This window comes from Carcharhinus amblyrhynchos, chromosome 18, assembly GCF_965287045.1.
Source record: "Carcharhinus amblyrhynchos chromosome 18, sCarAmb.v2.hapA, whole genome shotgun sequence".
NCBI classification, from domain to species: domain Eukaryota; kingdom Metazoa; phylum Chordata; class Chondrichthyes; order Carcharhiniformes; family Carcharhinidae; genus Carcharhinus; species Carcharhinus amblyrhynchos.
In genome coordinates this window covers 3,570,711-3,588,535 of record NC_137341.1, presented here as the reverse complement: position 1 = coordinate 3,588,535, position 17,825 = coordinate 3,570,711, and the positions used below count along the sequence as shown (strand labels likewise).

At 43.0% G+C, this 17,825-nt stretch overlaps 1 protein-coding gene across 4 annotated transcripts in view; it reads right to left on the bottom strand.

Moving 5' to 3' along the window:
* Nucleotides 1-17,825, bottom strand: part of katnip (katanin interacting protein) — a 126,998-nt gene that overhangs the window by 86,415 nt on the left and 22,758 nt on the right. For 3 of the 4 annotated variants that reach the window (XM_080206271.1, XM_080206273.1, XM_080206272.1), the window contains exons 4-8: nt 11,918-12,066; nt 11,002-11,111; nt 7,415-7,549; nt 5,513-5,653; nt 4,971-5,217 (exon numbers count right to left, since the gene is read on the bottom strand). In XM_080206271.1, the coding sequence (XP_080062397.1) occupies nt 4,971-5,217; nt 5,513-5,653; nt 7,415-7,549; nt 11,002-11,111; nt 11,918-12,066 (782 nt within the window). The remainder of the gene's footprint in view (nt 1-4,970; nt 5,218-5,512; nt 5,654-7,414; nt 7,550-11,001; nt 11,112-11,917; nt 12,067-17,825) is intronic. The other variant, XM_080206275.1, reaches the window with a different exon arrangement.

Sequence of the window (17,825 nt, the reverse complement as noted above, 5' to 3'; positions counted from 1 at the left end):
ATTTGGTTTGACATACGTGGTTTACAGACAAAAACTGGGGTCGAAACTGAACCTCTGTCAACTTTCAGTAAATGAACAAGAGTGGGAGGGGGCTTGTGCGAATCTTAAACACTGGCATAGCTTGGCTTGGCTTGGCTGAATGGCTGTTACTATGTCATAAATTCTCGCTAAAAATATAAATACAAACCCCATTCACTTTTACAAATGACCATGGGACCTACGTCCAATCCTCTTTCAGTCAGTGCATTCTAGATCATAATAATTCACCGTTTAAAAAAAAACCTCTCATCTCCTCCTTGCTTTTTCGTCAATTATTTTCAAACGGCATTCTTCGGTCGTCAACCATCCTGCTGGAAACAAGTTTCTTCCAATCTTCTGAAACTGTTCAGAATTTTGAACACCACGACATGTCTTTCCAAAACCTTCTCCGCTCAACAAGTAAAAACTCCAGTTTCTTTCATATCTCCACCCATCTGAAGTCTCATCGCTGGTATTAATCCAATAAACCGTCTCAGTGCTCAAGGTATTCACATCCTTCCTACAGTGTGGTGCCCAGAATTGGACACTACAACAACTGAGACCCAAGCAATGATTTATGAAGGTTCAGCATAACTCCCTTCGGTACATGATGCCGTTATTTATAAAGGGGATACAGTAACTTCATTGCAGTAAGCCTACTTGTGACACTCATAAACAAAAAAAAGGCCAAGATCTCATGCTTTTCTTTAATTAAAAATTCCTCATCAACTTGTCCAACCAAAGATTTGTATGGGAATCCTCAGGGATCTCTGTTTTCCATTTAAAATGTTATCATTTAATTTACATTACCTCTCGTGATTCTTCCTTCTGAATTGGAACTTTTGACATTTCTACCATCATTCATTACGTATCTGCTCATTTTATTACTCTGCCCCCATGAAGTCTGCTATATCCTCAATTACAATTTGCACACAATTACAAGTTGCATCCTCACAATTTACAATTACAAGTTGCAATTTTGCTTGTTATACCTAAATCCAGGTCATGAATGTGCATCAGAAATAGTGCTCCTAATATTGACCTACTGTTTACTTCCCTCTAGTCTGAAAAACAATCGCTCACCGATGCTGTCTTTTAGCTAATTTTGGATTCATGTTACCTCAGCCCCCAGCAATCAGATGCTGTTAACACATCCATTACGCAGTATTTTATCAACTGCGTTTTGAAAATTCACGTGCACAGCAACGCAATCCTTATCAACTCATTATTTCATCGAAAAACTCAAATCAGGTTTGTCGTAATTTGCTGGCAGTGCTTTCACTTATTAACCCAGATTCTTCCCAGTGACAATCAACGTTCTCTCAGGTTATGGTTTCCACAAGTGTACCCTACCATTCCTCCACCTCTCCCCGCCCTTCCACCTTAGTTAACAAGCCTACAGTGTTTTGCCACTTTTTCTTTGGCTCACATCCGACCCTTGTTGCCCTTGTGATGCCTTGCCCCTTATATTGCGGCTTATCAATCAGCCTTCCGATAAAAATTCTTTTACTATTTGTTTTTACTACTGTTTTTGTCCACTGGAGCTTTTCCATTTTTAGTCATGTTAGTTTTGATTGTGCAGAGTGGTGGATGGGGGAATATTTGTGTCATAGGGGAGATAAAAAAAAGAAAGGGGCGAGATTCTATTGTACATAGGGCATGTGGGATGGGGAGGGGAGGAAGGAGAAACTTGAGGAGTAAAGAGGAGTCTGAAGGAGGGGGGGCTTGTTAACTGCATTGGGTAGAATCCCAAAATATTCTGCAAATGCCTAGAGCAGTTGTGGTTAACAAGGGAGAAATTCTGGCCCTTTGGGGACCGGGGAGAGGGAGGAAGCGAGAGAGAGAGCGCACCAGGTATTGTGAGGGTGGTGAATGAATACTTCTGTTTCCCTCAGGGATATGACTGAGGTGTACAGGACTGTGGGGGACCCGGATAGGCTGAGCAGGGACCTATTAAGAAGCCTGTCTTCTTCAGAGGCTTGGTTAACAAGCTTATAGTGGTTAGGTTTATCTCCCGGGTTTTTTTGAACGGGGGTATAACACTTGCAATGCTTCAGTTCTCTGGCACCATTTGCATATTGAAGGAGGATCACAAGATTGTGCTTCCAGCCTCCACTTATGTCCACCCACGCTAACTTCAGCAACCTAGAACGTGTCCCATCCAGACAAGGAAACCTTTGTAGTTTGAGTACTGCTAACGTTTTAAGTATCTTCTCTATTTTTAATTGGATCCAACTGCCCTTAATGGCATTGGTAGCATCGTCTTGTTTCGTGAAGTCAGATGCAAAATGCTTGTTTATTACCTCAGCAATGCTGCCTTGACATGATGATTTCCTTTTCCATGTCCCATCAGCCTTCTGGTGAATGTTCTTTTACTATTTGTTATTACTATTGTTCTTAGCTAATCTTTTCATACTTTCTTAGCTTCTCTTATTTCCCATATCTGTTGGACTTAAACCTGGTGTTGTCAGGCTTCTTACTGTGTTTACCCAGTCAAATGCCGGCATCTCCACATTCAGTTTTATTCTCCACTGTATGTTGAATTTGACACTTATATTAAGCTTCCTGTTTCTGTTTCATTTTATTGACAACTTTTATTTCATTCAGTAAGCCTTGGCTTTGGAATGGCCTTGGTTTCCCCCCATAGGAGTGTGTTTAATCTGTGTTCTCATGACACTTCCTCATTGTTCATTTACTGATGGATCTGCTGATCTTTGTTTCCAGTCCAGCTGAGCCAGGTTCTTATTTTTTAACGTTATGTTGTTTTATTTAACATGCCAGGTCCTTTTTTAACTCACTGAAATTAGCTCCTTCATCTATATTGTGATCACTGTTTCCCAAATGCTCCCCACCAAAACATCCTCCACATCACTCCTTAGAAATAGATACAGCACTGCCGCTTTCTTCATGAGTCTGAAAGCATAATAACCAAGAAAGCACTCTAATCTCAAAGCATTCCTTCCTGTCCTTGACTTTACATTCAGATGGCATAGTGGTAATGACACTGGATAGTGAATTCAGAGACCACACTCAAAGCTCTAGGAACAAGGTCTAAATCCCACCATGGTAGCTGGTAGAATTTGAATTCAGTTAATAAATCTGGAATTGAAAGCTAACCTCAGCTATCGTTGATTGCAAAAAAAACCCCATCAGTTCACTAATGTCCTTTAGGGAATCTAACACGTCTCCAACCCACAGAAATGTGGTTGATCCTTAACTACCCTCCGAAATGGCTGAGTAAGCGACTCTGTTCCAGGGCAAAGAAGAATGGACAACAAGTGTCTTGATGGTGACGCCCACATCCCATAAAAGAATTTAAAAAAAGGAAATCTCCTGTTATCGCCACTCTTTTGGAAATCGATTTATAAATGTGTTCTTTCACGTCGATACCCAGCAACATATACATCTTTCTCTGCCTCTAGATTCTGGCTTTGAATCGTTAATGTCATCATCCTGTTCTAGGGCTTCAACAAAATCTTTGATCAATATTTTGAGCGACCAGCACTATTTTTACTTTTCATTTTTCTCCTGAACATATTGTAGCCAGGTCCCACTTCTACCCTTAATTGAGCCCTTTATCGGCACTACATTATATCCCACGTGCGTAGCTCAGCAACCTTATTTTTGTTACCCTCCGTGCATTTACCACACGCACTCCAACCCTGCGTTGTCCGCTATTTATTTCACGCCTGGACATCTCTCCTCTTCCTGGATTACCCCTTTATTCTAATGCTATTTACCTCTCCATGTTTACCTCGTTCTCCAGACACCTAGTTTCTCCTCTGCGCTATTTCATTCCTTCATCCATTTAAATTACATAAGTGTCGCTCACCGTTTATACATTAATTCCAATGAGATGTTATTAGATTATATTTGCAAATACAAAATGTTTGTTACTTGTACAATAAACAGCGTATTTCGCCCACAGAAAATGCCCTATTTGTTTTAATTCTGAAGTTTGAAATGACAACTCAAACACAGGAGCAAATAAAATCCAACAGCATAGATTGGAGGTATAATTATATATTTTTGCATGGTTTTGGTTCTTCCTTCAAATATTCCACTCTGGTTTTAGTAGAATTACATTTCAGTTGCCACAGTAACTTTAACGACAGTGAAAAAACAGAAATAGATTCATGTCGGGTACAAAAGCCATCTCAACAAATCCTATTCCGTGTTTACTCTATGGCTTCTGACACATGTGCTTGATATTAAAGATTATGTAATTCCCCCAGATTGCATGACATAACTGTGGTATAACCTGCCTATTTTTCTCATCTCTCTTACCCTCCAGCCTCTCGTAAATCTTCAGCATAAACATTTTCAGGATGTTTACCAGTTGCAGGACTTGACATGGATTGGCAACAATTTCTCTACATGCCTACATCTGATTCTTTCTCTCTTCTGCTAATTTGAGAGTGTTCTGGGATAGAAGCTTGTCGATTTTTCATGAATTTTCCATGTCTTGCTAAATACTCTGATCCACAATTCAATTTTCAGCTTATGAAGATCACCGAACACTCAGTACACGTGCATAGAATAACATTCATAAATACTATTCATTTAAATTCTAGGCATTAAAAAATGCGAAACTGTATAGCAACTACTATTATCAAGGTTTAACAGAACAAATGACAGTTAATTGGTCCATGTGTCAGTATCTGCTCTTTGAGTTCCAGCCTTATGCTAAGCAATACAAAACCAATCCCGCTCTCCTTTTCACTGAATGGTCCAGAAACAGTTACACTTCAAGCAGCCTTGCTATTTAAAAAAACTCCTTGCACTACAAAGAAACTTGAGAAATTATTTGTTCATGTATGACCAGGTTGCCATTGCTTTAAAAGGGGAAAAAACACAGTAAACAAAAGTTCAAATAAAGTTATGGAATGAAACTTTAAATATTAGACAAAATTCTATTAATGCATAACATTTCTGAAATCTTAAATACTTACTTTTTGTACTGGGCCCAAAATCGAGTACAATCAGATCTCCAGGATGTAGACTGCATTGTTTAGCCTCTGAACTCCTCTGGAAAAACTGCTTACTCAGCTGCAGATCCTCCTGACTCCCTGCTGGTTCTTGAATTTCAATCTGCTCTCCAATTTTTTCATCCTCTAGAGAATCTGAGTCTTCACTGTCAGTGCTCTTCTCGCTGTTCAGCTGGAGTCCAGCAGTCTGCTGCAGGCTTCTTCTCAACATCTGATAAACAGGGGAGATTTTAAACAGTGGGTTTGTGAATATTATGATCAATAAACTATCAAGATGTTGACCCGAATACACCTGCACTGTTAGATATAGCTCAGTTGATAGCACTCTTGCCTTCGAGTCACATGTCCCACTCCAGGGCTTAAGTGCTAAAATCAAAGCTAATACTGCAGTGCAGTATTGAGGAAATGCCGCACTCGCTGTATTATTTACGACTGATTTTACCATTAAATATTAATTGACAAATGCCATTTATACACGGGGATTAATTTGAACTGCCAACACACACCTTAACATCTTGCATGTTCAGGAGTATTTTGTCATTGCCGTCACAACAGCTTTTATCTGATATCCTTTCAGGTTTTTTGAAGGAAGGCTTTGACAAGAAACAAGAGTTTCCTTTGTTCCTGGAAGAATCATCAGCAAAAATCTGCAAGAAATTGAGGGAAAGGAATTAAGTGTAACTGACAATCTGGAGCAAAAGGCAGCACTTGTCATGAGAGCACTGGCAGCCATGCAGTCAGTCAGTTAGGGAGGCTCAATGCTCCAGGCCTCCCTTTACTGCAGCTTCACCCCTTCCCTAAACCAGTCTCTCCCCATTCATCCTCTGGTAAAACACACATCTTTAAGCAACATTTCGATTATAGTTCCCAGCAATCTTCTTCAGATTTATGCTTCCGTTTCCGTGAAACGACTTGGAACATTTTCTTTTATTTTGAAGGCGCTATTTAAATTCAAGTTGCTGTTACTGCAATAAATACCCTAACCTCAAGCAGCCAGTTTACATTCTCTTAAATGATAAGATGGTCTTTCCCCCCTTGAGAAAAAGGATTTTCCATTGCAGCCCACGTATGAATCATCACTGAAGAATTGGGAACCAGGAAAGCAATTATAGAGTTTTAACAAGAGGCCGTGAAAAGAATAGCCCAATCCGATGAAGTAAACTGAATCAAGATAGATCACAGAAGCATGGAAAATCCAAGGAGGCATGGGATTTTAATAACTAAATAACTGAACCATAATTCAGGTCTTCTGAGATTGCAGGTGAGAATCTCATGAATGGATGATGTGGTGGCTCTGGAGAAGATACAGAAAAGATTTACCAGGATGTTGCCTGGTACAGAGGGCATTAGCCATGAGGAGAGGTTGGAGAAACTTGGTTTGCTCTCACTGGAATGACAGAGATTGAGGGGCGACCTGATAGAAGTCTACAAGATTATGAGAGGCATGGACAGAGTGGAGGGTCAGAGCTTTTTTCCCCCACATTGGAACAGTCAATTACTAGGGGGCAGAGGTTTAAGGTACGAAGGGCAAGGTTTAAAGGAGATATATATGAGGCAGGTTTTTTTTAAACAGAGAGTAGTGGGTGCCTGGAACTCGTTGCTGGGGGAGGCAGTGGAAGCAGATACGGTCGTGACTTTTAAATACAGGAATAGGATGGGAATAGAGGGATATGGTCCCCGGAAGGGTAGAGGGTTTTAGTTAAGTTGGGCAGCATGGTTGGTGCAGGGTTGGAGGACAGAAGGGTCTGTTCCTGTGCTGTAATTTTTCTTTGTTCTTTATAGGATTGATGAAGGAGAGAAGGCTTGAGGGATAACTGAACAGAGTGATAAACGGGTAGGATGGGAAGAGCTAATTAAAGAAGGAGGACATTCATGTGGGACATAAACACCATTTAGACCAGCTGGGTTGAACAGCCTGTTTCTGAACTGTGGATTCTATCATGTCTAATGGGCCTGGATAAGTCACCCTGTCAGAGAGTCGGCGCAGAATCAGAGGGCTGAATGATCTCTTCTGCACTGCAGGGATTCTATGATTCTGTGCTGTAAATCCTCCCCACATTGGGCCTGATCCTGACGTTGGAAAGATTCAGTCGGGTCGACTGGGAGAAGCTTTTTCCTCGGTGAGGGGGAGGGGTGGCTGAGGGGCAACCTTAAAATTGGAGGCAAGGCATTCTGTGGCGATATTGGGAAACAGTGCTCGCAGAGGGAAAAGGAAATCTGCAACTCCCTCCCCACAATAAACGGAAGAGGGTGTGGGCAGCGGGGGGTGTTCAGTGGGAGCTTTCAGCAGGACAGTGACCACTCCGGAAGACAATCTAGTAGAGTTAAAAAAAAAACACTGGTTGAGTGAAGTTGTATAAAAATATTGTGGCAGACATTGCATTAGCATGCGTTTTGTTTAAAGTTACCTGGGAGCAGTTACAAGGTATATCCTCAGTCTCCATATTCACACTTTCGTAAGCTTCAAAATCATCCGAATAATCTACTACAGGTGGACCAAGGTGTAACTGTGCTCCTTTCTCGGTTTTAATATGGACTGAACTCTGTCATGAAATGCAAGTTTATATTTGTCAGAACTTAATATGCCTTACCACGTACAGAATCTGATGATAAAACGATAGAGCCCTCACTTTATACTTCTGATTGCAGGTTCCAGTCTCAGTGGCACTGAGTACACCAACCTGCAATCCATGTCTGTCAGGATTCAGCAGTTCTGACCTTACTGAAATCTATACTATGGATTTGTGGAAGAAATACAATTATTTTTGTCTGATAAGAGACATCACCAATGGTGTTGTGTTAAAATTGCACCTTTCTGAATCCTGAAGACTCAAAACAGAGACATGGGGCAGAAAAATTCACCGTTTAAACATTTACTGACAACATCTGTGTACCTGAAACATATGCTAATCAAACACATTTGGGCCAATAATGCAAAGTCTGATGACACTGGGCAACAGGGTCGCACATCAAAAGGTGCTGAAAATTATTCATGTCCAATTTTCTCTGCATGAAGCTAAATGAAAGATAAATTCCAAGTACTTTAGGCCCATGTACCATTATATGGACAAGGTTAAGTGGGGCAAAAGGGTGGCACACTGCTGCCTCACAGCGCCTGAGACCCTGGTTCAATTCTTGACTTGGGTAACTATCTGTGTGGAGTCTGCACCTTCTCCCTGAGTCAGCGTGGGTTTCCTCCAGGTACTCCAGTTTCCTCCCACAGTCCAAAAGACGTGCTGGTTAGGTGGATTGACGGTGCTAAATTCTCCCTCAGTGTACCCAAATAAACACCAGAGTGTAGTGACTACGGGATTTTCACAGCAACCCATCATTGTGTTAATGTAAGCCTACTTGTGACGCTAAATAAATGAACTAAAGTAAGCAACTGGTCAGACAAATTTATTTGACTGGACACTTTAAAAGAGGGTCACAAATTGAGTTAAAGCTTTCCTCTTTTTCCTTCTGGGTGGCATTTCTTAATACGATCACCTTTCATGTACACTGCCAAAACAAAATCTGTCAAAGTCGTCATTTCTGCCCCTCAAAAAAGATGTTGGCACTTTAAAGACAACGTTCCAGTGCTCCGAGTATTCTGCCTCGTAACTGCCATTCATGATCCGACTGAGTGACCTTGTACTGTCTATTTTGTTCACCCATTGAAGTGGTGGAGGCTACCTCGCTGAATATATTTAAGTCACGGGTAGATAGGTTTCTGATGGACAGGGGAATGAAGGGTTATGGGGAGAAAGCCGGAAAGTGGAACTGATCCACATCAGATCAGCCATGTAGAGAAGGTTGTGAAGAAAGCTTATGGAATGCTAGCCTTTATAGGAAGGGGTATAGAGTATAAGAGCTGCCGTCTAATGCTTCAGTTGCACAGAACGTTGGTTAGACAGCATTTGGAGTACTGCGTCCAGTTCTGGTCACCTTACCACCGGAAGGACGTGGAGACCCTGGAGAGGATGCAGAGGAGGTTTACCAGGATGTTGCCTGGCATGGAAGGACTGAGTTACGAGGAAAGGTTGGAGAAACTGGGGCTCTTCTCCTTAGAAAGATGGAGATTAAGGGGGGATCTGATAGAGGTGTATAAAATACTGAAGGGAATAGATAGAGTCAACAGTGGTAGGCTTTTCCCTAGATTGGGGACAATTACGAGAGGTCACGATCTAAGGGTGAGGGGGGAGAAGTATAATTTGGATATGACAGGAAGGTTTTTCACGCAGAGGGTCGTGGGGGTATGGAACGTGCTACAGAGTAGGGTGCTGGAGGCAGGCACGTTGGACTTGTTTAAGGTTTACTTAGATAGGCACATGAGCGAAACAAGGATGGAGGGTTATAGTAGAGGGTATTAAGTTGGGTCAGAGCCTCGGGACGACACCGGAAATGTAGTATTACATGTTAACGTTTTGACTTTTTATTCCACAGGTCTCGGTCCACCTTGTTGTCAAACGAGGAGCATGCACACGGTGGGTCGTGCGTGGGCTGCTCTTGGAGGTTCCGGGAGTGGTCTAGTACTTCGTGTCGTTGTGTGTGCTTAATCCTGGACCAGCAGACGGGCGCCACAACAGCTCAGTGACTATCACTGCTAGCTGTGCAGATACACGGATTTGGGCCAGTATCTGTGGGACTTGGCGCATTCTCCCTGTGGTTGCGTGGGTTTCCTCCGGGCGCTCCGGTTTCCTCCCACACCCCAAAGACGTGCTCTTAGGCTGACTGGTGTAACAAATTGACACTATTCTCCCCTGAATCTGGCTACATTAGGGGTTCCACTCACATACACACAGGGCAGGGTAGGTGTAGGAAGATGCAGCGGCGCGGGCTCGTTGGGCCGAAGGGCCTGTTTCCCATGCTGGGTTGTTCTTTGATCTTATTGAATGGCGGGGCAGGCTCGAAGGGCTAGATGGCCGACTCCGGCTCCTGTTTCTTATGTTCTTATCTTAAAAAACGCAACTAAAATGAGATTTGATTTACTGCTCCTTTGCATTACAAAAAAAAACTATTTCTCTCACAATATCTCAACTAAATTTTCATTAAACAGCATGCTCCTTCAAGTACATCTCAAAACACAATCTGGTTTGATAAAAACCCACGACTGAAATCTTATCACAGCTGATTCCAGATAAGAACTGCTTTACAATAATTCCTGGAAATGCTGCAAATCAATAAGGAAAAAAACCCACCAAAAAATGGAATTTTAAGCTGATTTTAAAGTAACTTGTAAGTTTAGCAAAAGCTAATGCTGCAGTTACACTCCAAAGCATCAGTGAAGGTATCAAACATCCCTGTCAACCCACTGGAGTTCCTGGCTGGTCACCAACCAAAATGGAGATGGTTCATTCGGGAACGCATCAAACACATTGAGACACTTCCACAGGGGCACAGAGGCAAAATCGAGGCATCCGAGAAAGCGCACAAACCTCCAAACTCCTCATCCGTCAGACTCTTCAAGCAGCACCTGCCCCACACGTGGCAGAGTCTGCTGTTTCTTTATTGGACTTATCGGCCGTCTCAGAACCCATCAAACTGAGCAGAAACGAATCATCCTCAATCCCAAGGCACTGCCGAAAAGAGGATAACCTCTGGACTCAGGGGCATTCGCAAATGGCAACAACTTATTGACATTGCCTGCCAGTAAACTGTACTGATGTTCAGAGATAGCACTCTCCATCTCAAAATGTAATTAAGTTCTGCTTAAGTCTGAAGTACCCAAGAGACCCAAAGACCTTGAAAGCACTTTTTATATTTAGAATGACAGCATTATCCATCTAATCAAAGCAGTTTGGGGTAGTGTCTCGAGGTGACAGGGAGACAGAAGGAATGTCACACTGTTCTTTTGCCACAGTCAGACCAGGACAACTTTGTGAGCTTCACACCATCACAAAATGAAACTTGGGCAATGCAGATGAGAGCGGTAGACTCTGGCCTTAAAGTTTCACACGGATGGCAAAAGTTTTGCACTGTTCCTACTGTGGGTTTAATTACAATTTGTCTTTACCTGCACCCAACCCTTACGATGAACTTTGCCTGGTGCAGTTTGGGTTCTTCGTTTTGCTACATCAAATTCTGGTAACTCTTCAGGATACAAAGCTGATCTTGCAGCAGAATCTGAAATTAATTTTGCAAACGTAATTTTAATGCACGATGGGCTCGACATTAACAAAGCTTGATGGTTTCATTCATAAAATATAAAACCAGCAATTTAGCAGGATAAGTAATAAGGTACAACAGTATTCAGATGCTGACCTTTCAAAACAGGAATTAAATGGCGTTCTCCCACTGCTCAGTCAAGAAGCTTCCAAAGAAGAAGGGTTTGCAATGGAATTTTTAAATTATCCTTTCAAAATTCTCTATAAAAAACTCCAACCAGTTTCTTAAAGATTCAGCTGCCGATCGGTGGGGTTAACAGTAGGGCACCGGGGAGAGTGACAGAACAAAGAAGTCTCGGGGTACAGGTGGAGTCACAGGTGGACAGGGTGGTGAAGAAGGCATTGGGGATGCCTAGTTTCAATGCAATCTCAATGAATGAAAAGATATAGTTTATTCCCTTGGGTAAAACAGCTTGTTCCTCTGTTATAGCCATTACCAGCTGAAGGATTAGACAGGGTAGATTCAGAAAGAATGTTCCAATGCTGAGGGAGTACAGACTAAGGGTCATGGTTTGAGGATAAGGGTTAAACCTTTAAGAACTGAGGTGAGGAGAAATTTCTTCACCCAGAGGGCGATCAATGTGTGGAATTCACTGCCACTGAATGTTGTTGAGGCCAAAATGTGTGATTTCATAAAGGAATTAGACATAGTTCCTGGGGCTAAAGGAATCAAGGGATATTGGAGAGAGAGAGAGCAGGCTTGAAGGGCTGAATGGCCAACTCCTGCTTCTATTTGCTCTGTATGTATCCAAGCAGTTTACTCACCCGCTGTACGTACTGATCTTGAAGTAGCATCCACTTTTAATTGCCTCTTTAATTCAGAGTTGGCACCATTTACATAGATAGAAAATCCTTGCTCTAAACGCTCCAGCTGAATCTTTTTAGGATCTTTTGCCTTTAATTTTTTCAATATTCTAAAGATAAAACAGCACCTTGGTTAATAATACATTCAACTAATTAGCTGTTCTTGCAAATCATAAATATGTTATACATTATACATAGATCAGCACCAGAAATAATTATAGTTTGAAAACTTTTCACAGAACTGAACTTTACAATGAGTTTGCCAGTAATGACCCACTAAAATATTCACAAGATGAGCAAACCATGGGTTAAAAGTCAATACCCAAGTTATCTAATCTTTATAACTTTTCCTATTGCCATCATTAAATCTGCATTTGTATTCAGAGAAGGTCCAATTCCAACATAAATAAGCAATGCTCTACTGATTATTTTGACAATGGGTTATATTAAAATCCACCTGTAACTTATTTTTCTTGGAGCAGAGGAGATTGAGGGGTGACGTGATTGAGATGTACAAAATTACGAGGGGCATAGATATGAAGCGATTGTTCCCCTTGGAGGAGGGAACAATGACCGCAGGGTATAGACTTAAAGTAAGGGGCAAGAAAAGTAGGTGTTAGTGGGCTTTCTTAACGATACATGTGGAGGAACCAAGACAGGTCGTTGGGGATCTGGACACCTAGAAACTTGAAACTCTCGACCATTTCCATTTCACCACCAATGATGTGAATAGGGCATGCCCTCCAGTAGTCCATTCCACACTCCTGTACTATGACCATCACCCGAGCGATTTTCCCCTTCATTTGTGGGTAAAAAATGGCAAAGAGACACAATGTACAAACCTCAGTTAAAAAGTAGGAAAAAATACGTGTATTGCCAACATCGCCGTAATTCTGTTGGCCACCTTTGTGTGTGGCTGCAATAAGCTGTGCATGAATACCTGATATGCAAATACCAAGTGCTGAAATTCTACCTGTCCCCATTGTTGCAAAGGATGGGTATGTCACAGAACATTCTAAGAAGTTGGACGACGCTGTATACCTGCCCCTTGTGGAAAAAGTTCTGCAGAGAAAACCTTTGACCACAAGTCTATTGGGCAGTGGTATGCATGTAACATCCAAGAGGCTATACGGGAAAAGGAGATGGTGTTTCCTGTCAGATAATTCCTCAAGCAGAGAGTCAAGGTAATTTGACAGAACGCGTTGCCACCAGAACTTTCAAATAAGCACCAAATCCTAGCTTGGCTGTTTGTGAGATAGGCCCTCGGCCATCCTGGAATCTTACTCTATTTGTCCGTTACCCTCAAGGTAACAGTGGCGGGGTAGAGACTGTTGCTCAGCTCCTTGTGGAATGTGCCTTTGTAAAAAACGTCTAGAGAGAGTTGAGGTGGTTTTTTGTCAAGGTTCATCCTGAGCAGCTCCGTGACGCAGAACTCTATGGGCTGTTTGGCGATAATTACGGGGGATTTCAATCCACATATTGATTGGTTGACCCATGTCGGACGCGGTGGGCTTGAGGAAGAGTTCTTCAAATGCTGCCGGGATAGTTTCTTTGAACAGTGTGTGACGGAACTAACTCGTGTCCAACGAGGGGCATACACGCGATGGGTCGTACTGGGGCTGCTCTCGGTTGTTCGAGATTGGCCTAGTGCTTCATGTCGTTAGTGTGTGCCTAAACTGGACCAGATACTGGGCAAGACGACAGCTCAGTGACTGTCGCTGATTGCTGTGCAGATACATGGATTTGGGCCGCTGTCTGTGGGAGTTTGCGCATTCTCCCCGTGCTTGCGTGGGTTTTCTCCGGGTGCTCCGGTTTCCTCCCACACCCCAAAGATGTGCCGTTTCGGCTGATTGGCAGGAATAAATTGTCCCTAAATCAGTTTCCCTCAATCTGGATGGCCATAAAACATTAGATAAGGGTCATGAGTAGAGAGGTGGACTGGTGGTGTTGAGATGGCGGCGCGGGCTCGTTGGGCCGAAGGGCCTGTTTCCCGGGCTGATTTTGCTCTTTTGTTCTTTAGAACCAATGAGGGAGCGAGCTATCTTAGATCTGGTGTTATGTAATGGGGCAGGTAGAATGAGGGACCTTGTTGTGAGGCATCCTCTTGGGACGAGTGATCATTGTATGGTTGAGTTTTTGATACAGATGGAGGATGAGAAAGTAGGGTCCCAGACCTGTGTCCTCTGTTTGAACAGAGGGGAGTACGATAGGATGAGAGAGGAATTGGCAAATGTAGATTGGGGGCGCAGATTGGTCAGTAGGACTGCTGAAGAACAGTGGAGGATCTTTAAGGAGATCTTTTTCGGTGCTCAGCAGAAATATATTCCGATGGTAAAGAAGGAACAAAGAAGAAGGGATAATCAGCCGTGGTTATCAAAGGAAAGAAAGGAGAGTATTAAATTAAAAGCTGATGCGTTTGGAGTGGCTAAAAGTAGTGGGTGAGTAGAAGATTGGGAGAGGTTTAAAAATCAACAAAGATTGACTCAGAAGTTGATAAAGGAAGGAAGGATAGAGTATGAAGCTAAACTAGCGCTAAACATAAAAAAGGACAGTAAGAGTTTTTACAAATATATAAAGAGGAGGAGGCTGGCTAGAGTGAATGTTGGACCGTCAGAGGATGAGAGGGGGGATTTTGCAGTGGGGGATGAGGAAATGGCTGAGGCCTTAAATAAGTTTTTTGCCTCGGTCTTCACGGAGGAGGACGTGAATAGTTTGCCAGGTATTAAAGATAGAAGGATGGTAGGAGTTGAGGGCCTGAATGCGATTATTGTCACGAGAGATATAGTGCTTGATTGATGAGCGGGACTGATGGTGGACAAGTCCCCAGGACCGGATGGAATGCATCCCAGGGTTCTGAAGGAAATGGCAGAGGTGATAGTGGATGCCTCAGTGATTATTTACCAAACTTCGCTGGATTCCGGGGAAGTGCCGGAAGATTGGAAAATGGCTAATGTTACGCCGCTGTTTAAAAAAGATCGCAGGCAAAAGGCAGGGAATTATAGGCCGGTTAGTTTAACGTCTGTTGTTGGAAAAATGCTTGGATCCATCATCAAAGAAGAAATAGCGAGGCACCTTGAGAAGAATTGTTTGATAGAGCAGACGCAGCACGGATTCGTTAAGGGGAAGTCGTGTCTGACAAATTTATTGGAACTCTATGAGGATGTGACTAGTGCGGTAGACACAGGAGAACCGGGGGTTGTGGTGTTTCTCGATTTTCAGAAGGCGTTTGATAAGGTGCCGCACAAAAGGTTGCTTCAGAAGGTTAGGGGGCATGGAGTTGGGGGTAAGGTGTTATCGTGGATAGAGGATTGGTTGTCTAATAGGAGGCAGAGAGTTGGTATCAATGGGTGCTATTCTGATTGGCGGTTGGTGACGAGTGGAGTGCAGCAGGGATCGGTGCTGGGGCCTCAACTATTGACCATTTATATAGATGATCTAAAGGAGGATGATCTAGAGGAGGGGCCTGAGTGTAGGGTGTCGAAATTTGCTGATGACACGAAGATAAGTGGAAAAGCAAATTGTGTGGAGGGTGTGGAAAGTCTGCAAGGGATCTAGATAGGCTGAGCAAGTGGGTGAGGACCTGACAGATGGAGTATAATGTTAGCAAGTGTGAGGTTATCCACTTTGGCAGGAATAATAGTAGGAGGGATTACTATTTCAAAGGCGAAAGGCTGCAGCACGCTCCGGTGCAGAGGGACCTGGGGGTCCTTGTGCACGAGAAGCAAAAACCCAGTCTGCAGGTGCAGCAGATGATCAAGAAGGCGAATGGGATGCTGGCCTTTATAGCGAGGGGGATAGAATATAAAAGCAGTGAGGTCTTGCTGCGACTGTACAGGGCACTGGTTAGGCCGCAGCTGGAGTACTGTGCGCAGTTTTGGTCGCCGCACTTGTGCAAGGATATTTTGGCCTTGGAGGGAGTGCAGAGGAGGTTCACACTAGGCTGATACCGGAGATGAGGGGGTTGAACTATGAAGAGAGGCTGAATAGACTGGGTCCGTACTCGTTGGAGTTTAGAAGGACGAGGGGGATCTTATAGAGACGTATAAGATAATGAAGGGGATGGATAGGGTAGAGGTAGAGAGATTCTTCCCGCTCAGAAAGGACAGCACGACTAGAGGGCACAGCCTCAAGATAAGGGGTGGGGGGGTGCAGTTCAGAGCGGAGTTGAGGAGGAACTTCTTCACTCAAAGGGTGGTGAATCCCTTGAATTCTCTGCCCGTTGAATTGGTGGAGGCTACGTCGCTAAATATATTTAAGTCACAGGTAGATAGGTTTTTGGTAGGCAAGGGAATTAAGGGTTATGGGGAGAAAGCAGGAAAGCGGAACTGAGCCACTACAGATCAGCCATGATCTTATTGAATGGCGGGGCAGGCTCGAAGGTCTAGATGGCCTACTCCTGCTCCTATTTCTTGTGTTATGTTCTTATGTTCCTAGGGTTGAACACATCAACAGCTACTGGAGGGTCATCAACTCGGTGAAAGATGTCCTTTTGCTCTACCCGAAACTTGTTGGTCTTCTCGTGCAAAGAGTCATTCCTGACTGAGTGTTGTAGACTAGATCATCCCAAAGTCCAGGACTACACGCTGAGAGACGCACTAAAGCTTGGGGTAGTCGCCGAAGAGACTCCATGGGAAGGGCGCTCTCCAAGACCTTTCAACCACAGTGAACAGAGGGGAGGGGAATTGCATAGAACCCCCTTGGGCTGTATAACTCACATTGAATATATAAAGTGGATACAGCAGCTATCACAATTGCATTGAAGCATTTAAGGAAACAACTAGATATCTATAAACAACATAAATTACTATTTGTAATGTCCATTTTGAAATGTCTGTAAAGTTTCTTTGGCTATATTGAAGCATTGAGTGCAACATGATCTATTTAGTAAACCTAAATATTATTGCTGCGTGATGTCCATTTTGAAACGTTTGTGATCGTCTCACAGATACTTGCAAATAAAGTATATTTTGCAAAAAAAAGTAAGAATTCTTCGGTCCCGGACAATATGCTGAGAGACGCACTGAAGCTTGGGTGCCACAGAGATACAATAAGGTTGCCCAAGACCTAAGTGGCTGGTAAACTGGTAGAACCCTTGGGGCTGTCTGCCTGACACTGAACATACTTTGTTACTACGAATAATCTTGAAATTGCACAGAGGCGCCTCAGAGACAAAGATTCTGTATGAAACAAAGTTGAATTCTATTGCACTTTATGTAACTTTTCAATTGGAAATGTTTGTCCCGAAGCTATACGCCTGTCACAAAATGTATATGGTAAATAATTAAGATAATTACAATTCTGCAGAGGTAGCCAAGAGTGGAACACATTGTACTGAGGCAAATTAAATTTTATTCTACTCGTAATTTTCAATTTGAAACATTTTGGAACACACTTATACAAATTCTATGAATAAAATATATTTCTGGAGGTTGGAAAGCTGACAGCATTCATATCGAGAACTTAAAAGCACATTTCTGCTAATGAGGAGATGCATTATAGGCAGCAGCACAGACGAGTTGTGACAAATGCTGGACTTCTCCATGCTGTTTCTTCCCTGTTATTCTCCGAATCCTGTCTGACAGGACACAATATGGAGATTCATAAAATCCCTTCGGTGCAGATGGGCCGTTTGACCCACTGAGTCTGCACCCACTCTCCGACAGAGCATCTTACCCAGGCCCTCTCCCCTATCCTATCCCGCAACCCTACACATTTACCACGTCTGATCCATCTAACCTACACATCTGGGAACACTAAGGGTTAATTTAGCACGGCCAATCCACTTAACCAGCACATCTTTGGACTGCGGGAGGAAATTGGAACATCCGGAGGAAATCCACACAGACACAGTCACCAAACTGGAATTGAC